The sequence below is a fragment of the Candida orthopsilosis genome (assembly GCF_000315875.1).
Source record: "Candida orthopsilosis Co 90-125, chromosome 3 draft sequence".
NCBI classification, from domain to species: Eukaryota; Fungi; Ascomycota; class Pichiomycetes; order Serinales; family Debaryomycetaceae; genus Lodderomyces; species Lodderomyces orthopsilosis.
The window spans coordinates 255,996-263,793 of NC_018296.1; the positions used below are offsets into that span (position 1 = coordinate 255,996).

Sequence of the window (7,798 nt, forward strand, 5' to 3'; positions counted from 1 at the left end):
GTTCAAATGTTGAAAATGGCATTAACATGTAGATGAAATGTGTGTGCTCTTTAGTATCCTCTATATTTTTTGTGTCGCGTCCATATTGTCGCATCTCATCATCGAACGTTTGCGCAAAAGATCCAAAATCGCAATTTCTTCTTTACATTCTCAACTGCGATTATACAACAATGTCAGCTATATCACGGGATAAGCTAGAGCAAATTGCTCAAGATTGGGTGTTAGTTGACCCAAATGAAGAAACAAAAGCAGAGATATCAAACCTCGTCAAGAATAAGCACTATAGCAAACTACAACGAAAATTGTACCCACGTATCGCATTTGGAACCGCTGGATTAAGATCATCTATGGAATCTGGATTTGCTCATATGAACGATGTGACCGTTTTACAAGCGTCTCAAGGTTTAGTTGAATACCTTTTGACCAAATTCACTAATCCTTCAATTGTGGTTGGATACGATCACAGATTTCATTCACAGCGATTTGCGGAAATTTTAGCCAGTGTGGCACTACTTAAGGGATTCACTGTATACTACCTTGGATCTACCAAAAACTTTTCAACTGAGTCTTTGAAGTTATACAAGGGAAGTTTTAAAAATGATGACAGTGCTAGTAGAGAGTATGTCCACACACCTTTGGTTCCATTTGCAATTGATCATTTGAATGCATCTGGTGGTGTAATGATTACAGCGTCGCATAATCCAGCTAATGACAATGGATACAAGGTGTATTACGCTAATGGTTGTCAAATAATCCCACCCCAAGATGCTGATATTGCTCAATCGATTGAGAATAACTTAAAGCCATCGAGTGATGATGTTTGGCGCATCGTTGAAAACTTTGAAAATGGTATAAAAGGGGATAAGTTGAAATGTATCAAACATGAAATTGTCAAACAGTATGTTTCTGCTGTTAAAGACAAACTTGTTAAAGAACTCCGCCTAGATTTTGATTTCGTCTATACTCCAATGCATGGAGTAGGTTTGGAGATTTTTGAAAAATGCATCAATTTGTTCGAAACAAATCGCTATAGTGTTGTTGAAGAGCAAAGCAAACCTGATCCTTCTTTTCCGACTGTCAGTTTTCCCAACCCTGAAGAAAAGGGAGCATTAGACTTGGCAATTACACAAGCACAACAAACAAATGCCAAATTAGTTATTGCCAGTGATCCTGATGCTGATCGTTTTAGTGTTGCTATTGTTGATAAACAAGGTAAATTCAGGCAATTGACGGGTAATGAAATTGGATTTTTATTCGCCATGTATGTGATTGAAAACTTGGACAAGGCAAAACTATCCAATACGTATTTGTTAAACTCGACTGTTTCTTCACAAGTATTGAAATCAATGGCAGAGAAGTGTGGTTTCAATTTTATTGATACATTAACTGGGTTCAAGTGGATTGGAAACAAAGCCATTGACTTGGAGAATCAGGGGCACTTTGTTCCTTTTGGATATGAAGAAGCAATTGGATTCATGTTCAACTTAGTGCATGATAAAGATGGGATTTCTGCTGCCGTTGTATTCTTGCAATTGTACCAACAATGGTTCAGCAAAGGCGATGTGAATGTCATAGACAAGCTTGAACTGGGATATAAGGAATATGGATGGTTTAAAGATTTAAATGGGTATTACCGGCTAAGTGATGTTAGTCTTACCCCCAGGATTTTCAAATCGGTAAGATATTCCTACTCAGGTCATGAATCCCCTCAAACTATCGGTGACTTCAAGGTAACATACTGGCGTGATTTAACTATTGGATTCGACTCATCTGCGCCAGATCACAAGCCGATTTTACCAGTTGATCCTCATTCACAAATGATTACTGCAGTTCTTGAGCCGGTTGCAAAACCACAAAATGGCCAAGATCTTTCAGTCAGGTTCACGTGTCGCGGGTCAGGCACTGAACCAAAATTGAAAGTTTACATTGAAGGTAAATCGAGTACTAGCGAGTCTGATGCGTTGAAAGTAGCTGGTGATTGTTGGGAGACGCTAAAAAGAGAATGGTTTAAGCCTAAGGAGTATGGATTAGAGGAAGTGAAGCCATAAAGATGAAGATATTTTGAATAGAGTGGCTCGTATTTTGACTAGTGATGTTGATCAACCTGCATGTGGTAGATCTTTTAAGTTTTCGTAGACAATTGAGGACTAGATTGTAATCGTTCAGTTTGTAGACATGGGTGCAGCTTCGAGTGCTTTGACGCCAGTTTCTTACTTCCCTGTGGCTTCAACCCCTGTTTCTCACGTTCTTCTCTCAACAAATGTCGTCTCTTATATCCTCGATATAGATATCTGTGGCTCTTAGGCAATTCAATGGTAGCGTGTTTTTCTCGATCAATGAATCCCAAAAAAAAACATTCAGTTGTCAATTTTACGAAAACAAAGTGATCATCGGTACAGACAAGAAAAATAACAATTCAGTCAACCATTATTTCCCTTGGATTTCGATCGACACCTGTCTAACGCCTTGTACCATATTGTCTACTAAATAAACCATCCCCGATGTCGTTACGAAGTTTGACGCCTGACCTTTATGGCACCAAAAAGAATACTGATTTACCGATGTATGTTAAGCTTCCCCCCTCCTCATTTATTTTCACACCCACGTTGATACTAACCTTGATACTAGATTTAACAAATTTACTCCGAAGAAACATTCTAATCGTATATTAATCAAGAGGATATTTTATACACTTGTACTTGTACTACTCACGTATACTATTTATTCCAACGTTATTGTCGGTGACAGTCCGAAACTTCCATCACTTTCAAAATCTGATATTGAAGATAATCTAGAAAGAGAGGTAGAGCTCCAGCGACAACAACAAGAGGAGGACTTACTCAACAATGATCACCAAGAATTTAAAGTTACCAAAGATGGTGTACAAGAAGTTACAGATCCAATGGAAATTACAACTGATGATTTGAAAAGAAATAATGTTGAATACTTTGACTTGAACGATTATCAAGGCTCATCTGATGGGAACAGTAAAGGTGATGTTGTGCTATTTCTTATGCCTTTGAGAAACGCTGAACATGTGTTGCCCATGGCATTTTACAATTTGATGAATTTAACCTACGACCACCTGTTGATAGATATTGCGTTCCTTGTATCAGACTGTTCTCCAGATGATACCACATTAGAAACTGTTTTCAGATACTCAATGGCATTGCAAAACGGTACTTTGGTTGATTTATTAAAAGAAGAAGAACAACAACAAAATGGAGCGCAAGTGAAAGGCTCCAATGATTTGTACCAATCTTATATGGAACCTTCGTATATGGAAAACGTCAAAAAGGCCTACAGTAACCCAGAAACCCACCATAAAAATTACAGAACCCCATTTAGATCTGTCACGATTTTTAAGAAAGATTTTGGACAGGTGATTGGACAAGGATTCAGTGATCGTCATGCAGTCAAAGTCCAAGGTATACGAAGAAAATTAATGGGTAGAGCTAGAAACTGGTTGACCTCTAGTGCCTTGAAGGCAGATCACTCGTGGGTTTATTGGAGAGACGTAGATATAGAGACCTGTCCAGGAAATGTGATTGAAGAACTTATGCTGCATGATTATGATGTCATGGTTCCCAATGTCTGGCGTCCCTTGCCTACATTTTTGGGGAATGAACAACCATACGATTTGAACTCATGGATTGAGTCAGATGCAGCATTGGAACTTGCTAAAACATTGGCTGAAGATGATGTCATTGTCGAAGGGTATGCTGAATACCCCACATGGCGTGCCCATTTAGCCTATATTCGTGATCCAAATGGTAATCCTCGTGAAGTAGTTGATTTGGATGGTGTTGGAGGAGTATCAATTTTGGCCAGAGCCAAAATCTTTCGCCAAGGCGTCCACTTTCCAGCATTCACATTCTTGAACCATGCTGAGACTGAGGCGTTTGGAAAAATGGCCAAAAAAATGGGTTTCCGCGTTGGCGGTTTGCCTCATTACACAATTTGGCATATCTATGAACCCAGTGAAGATGATTTGCAAAAGATATCGAAATTGGAAAGAAGCCGAAGGAGGAAAGCTAAACATAGTTAATATAGATTTTGTACAATAAACGGAATAAAATAGAAGTTAATTGGAACTACTTTCACCTTTAATCCGAAAAAAAAAGGTAGTCGATTTATACATCAGTAGGAAGGCAGGATTTTTTAATCCACGTACTTATATCGTTTGATATAAATTACATTCAGAGATTGTTCACTCATCCATATTAGTTCATCATAATATAAATTCTTTGTGCAAATATTTTGACTTTACCTCCCAAAGCGAATCGAACCCAACAATTTTCAAGAGCTAGAAATTCTCTCAAAACTGTTGTTACGTTTACAAATCATTAAAGTCCAATACGCCATCGAGGTCCAAAATTTTTAAATTGATTTATATGGGGAAGGGATTTTGAATTTTTGAGCAAGTTAGGTTTGTTGTACCAGGTGATTTTTCGCAACCATTTAGTTGCTTTTAATCGATAATCCAATTTTTTTTAGTATAGACACCTCAAGATACTAGCCTACTTTCATCTATGTCTTTGATTGAGTACTATGCATTCTTCTTAAATGCCTTAATCCAAGCTGCAATTCCATTTTGCACAATTCTGTCGCAAAAATTAACACTCTTCAAGACCTACTCATTTATTGCTAATAGCCTTCGCTAACTAAACTAAAAAGAGAAAATTCTAATACAACGCATAACCTAGAGCTAAAATCATGAATTTTGTGTTTATACCTACGGAAAATTTCCCTTTCTGGGTCCAAAATAGCCATCAGATGCATCAGCAACATCCAATCGAGACCCCGAAACTCTCATTTGGTAATCCAATCCGGAATAGGAAACGTTATTTCCCCACCAATCAATATCCTTCTCATGGTACTGCACTGCAAAGTAAATGATGATGGAAGAGAATGCAATACCAGCATCAATACCTGTACCAAAAAGATAACTGTATTTCTGCCACCAAGCTTCATACTTGTGCTTCACATGGTGCATCATTGCATAGCCTAAGTACACTCCACCAGTGCTATAAGACAAATTTCCTGGAGCCCAGCCAATGAAACCACCCAAAAACACAGCAGGCTCAAAGTACTTGGTCCACTTCCTCGGCGCCAACTTCTTTATAGCCACACAAGCTAAACCAGCAAGAAACCCAATAAGGAAACAATATTTCAACACAGGGTATAGACCCCCAAATACCCTCTTTGGACCAATGACACCCCACAAAACAGATGCATTATAAAATGTAGTCGTACCGTAACAGAAGAACTTTTTGGAATTCTCTGGATCACAATAGTCTTTGATACCAGTAATTTGATAATTCAAAATACCCAACTGGATAAAAGCAGTGGCGAATACAGACAACAACTGGGTTCTAAACATAGCACGAGGCGGGACTTTAGCATAATGTCCCATCTTCAAATCATAAGGGGTAAAAGTGTATCCGCTAAGTGAGAAACCTCCAAAGCATTCTTTTAAGAAAATTCTCAAAAGTTTAGTTCCAAAAATAAGAAAACATATACTATCAAAACTGCACCAACCAATTTCGAGAGGAGTGACAGAAAGGAAATAGAGCTACTTCCTTCTATCAAATTATTCCTAATTTTTTTTGTAGTCTAGATTTGCTGTTCAATCAGACACCCTAATCAAATGAAATATCGTCACTCTATGTATACGACTAGTCTAGCTTCTAGACCTGCTGATAATTACATCCACATGTATTATCGAATTCTCGCAAGTCAGGCTTGAAGCATCAGATTAGATTTTTGTTGATACTGCCTTTTGTAGATTGTAGTGAATGAAAGAAAAAAACAATGCTACCATTTCTAATAAGGAAGGTATCAAGAACTTTTGGGAGGTTCAACTCACAGTCAAATCCAACAGTTGAAAAAGTATTGATTGAGAGCCCAGCTTAGGGTGTTCATTATTCTACATGTGGATTTTGTAAAAGTGCGATGGTTCCACCTAAAAAGATTTCTATCCAGATTTCTATCCAGATTTCTTTAAATCTCAAAATGACTTATCTCTCGTAAATTCAAAATACTCATCGATCTAGATCTCGGAATTCAATGATCCACCATTTCAATTTGAAAGTACTGGGTTTTCGCCTAGAGTGTTACAACACACAAAACCCGTCTTAATTCAGATTTGAAATTTTTCGATTTCGAACGTTATTTTGTGTCTTGTACACAAAAACCTAAATTATAAGCAACTTTTGCAAGTACGTTGTTAGTTAATAGATCTTGTTTAGATTATATTGTTGTTTCAGCCATGTCTGATAATCAATTTATTGTAAGCTTATAGAGTTGGCACACATGGCCTATCTTGGTGTTTTTTTGTTTTTTGTGTTTTACTGGTTATGAGATTTATTTGTATTAGAAATTTTTTTGTTGTTATACGCATCGAGAGTAACATGTGGAGGAGGCAATCGGGGGGTAAAGACAGGGGAAGAGAAACAGAGAATCATCGGTATAGAATTCTGAGCTCTAGAGACTCTTCAAATTGTGCTTCTGTGGACACTAATCTCCAAAAAGTATCCTCTACCCAATCCAGTACCACCCTAAATTGAATTTTCCCGAAATCACAATCCAACCCAATACTTCTCTGCTTGTTCATTTTTTCATTTACGGAAAATATTTTAATGCAGATCGGATTAATTTCCTTTTGAAACTTTATTTTTATATGCAGTACACACTTTTTGTGTACACTATCATATAGCCCAGCAGCATTTTCGAATTAGGAAATTTGTACCAGGAGTACCTTGCAAAGAACTGGTGGAGAACAACAAAAAAGAATGTTCAAGTAGTGCGTAGAGGATCGATTGAAAAAAAAGGGGATAGTTGATCAAGAACAGGAGTTGAGGTGTGTTTGTGTGTGACATTGGATGAATACACACCCTTCCCCACTGCGTGAGAACCAAAACATGGAAACCAAACAGGATTAGAGCATCAGTAAGACACCAAAGAGAAGTAAAATAAGAGGTATTTAATTAGAAGTGTATTCTGATGAGGGGATTGGTACGAAAAACGTGTGATAAGTCGATCTTTCTTTTGATTCCAATCTCTTTTCTTTGCTTTTACTTTTTTTATTATTTTTTTCTCAAGACCCACCAACCACCAGCAAAAGTACGACCTAGTAATAAAGAATTTTGAAGCCTCGTTGCATAGATAGGAGAATAAACGTGGCTCTTGCATTGTTGCATGGTAGAAAGTGCTTACTTTATGACTGTATATGCCACATGGGGATTTGCCTTAATAAGCATTTTTCTTTTACCGTACTGGTATTAAAAGATGACACGTAACAAAAGTCCTCTGTTCAAAGGCTTTTGCAACATAGAGAAACAACATAAGGCGCCGTACATTCTTAAAAGCTTAAAGTACTAAAGTAATACAGTAACAAAGTACACTACCTTATTGAAGTTGAACAATAATACACTACCCAATTACACAATAACACAGTACTAAAAATAAGCAATAAACAATAAACAATAAACAATAAAACACGTTATTATTCTTTCATCAATCAAACAGTAATAACAGCAGCAGCAGCAGCAGCAATAGCAGCAGAGCATCAACATACCAAGACTTGTTATAGTAACTCGCTCCACATACTCTTCCAATATCACACCTACTAGTAGCAACAGAAGAACATTCTATATATCGTTCCAGATCTTGTACATTATATACAAAATACATGTTTTGAAAAACGTGTGCTTCTCAATTGGAGTGTGGTACTGTATATTGGACGAGTCTTTGTCTTTCAATATTTTGTGTTAACTACGTGTGTGTGTATGTGTGT

General features: G+C 37.2%; 3 protein-coding genes across 3 annotated transcripts; 2 read left to right on the top strand and 1 right to left on the bottom strand. All coding sequences in view use genetic code 12, as the record gives it.

Moving 5' to 3' along the window:
* Positions 1 to 32: 32 nt before the first annotated feature.
* Positions 33 to 2,048, top strand: CORT_0C01220 (Pgm3 protein; the record flags this gene model as incomplete). The annotated part of the gene is made up of 1 exon (XM_003868355.1): positions 33 to 2,048. One exon carries the CDS (start codon positions 33 to 35, stop codon positions 2,046 to 2,048), a length of 2,016 nt encoding a protein of 671 aa, XP_003868403.1.
* A 453-nt stretch (positions 2,049 to 2,501) lies between these two features.
* Positions 2,502 to 4,048, top strand: CORT_0C01230 (Van1 mannosyltransferase; the record flags this gene model as incomplete). Its single annotated transcript, XM_003868356.1, has 2 exons — positions 2,502 to 2,563; positions 2,629 to 4,048. The coding sequence occupies 2 exons, from the start codon at positions 2,502 to 2,504 to the stop codon at positions 4,046 to 4,048; spliced, it is 1,482 nt and encodes a 493-aa protein (XP_003868404.1).
* Positions 4,049 to 4,735: 687 nt separating this feature from the next.
* CORT_0C01240 (Opt5 oligopeptide transporter) lies at positions 4,736 to 5,416 on the bottom strand (the record flags this gene model as incomplete). Its single annotated transcript, XM_003868357.1, has 1 exon — positions 4,736 to 5,416. One exon carries the CDS (start codon positions 5,414 to 5,416, stop codon positions 4,736 to 4,738), a length of 681 nt encoding a protein of 226 aa, XP_003868405.1.
* Between the last annotated feature and the right edge of the window lie 2,382 nt (positions 5,417 to 7,798).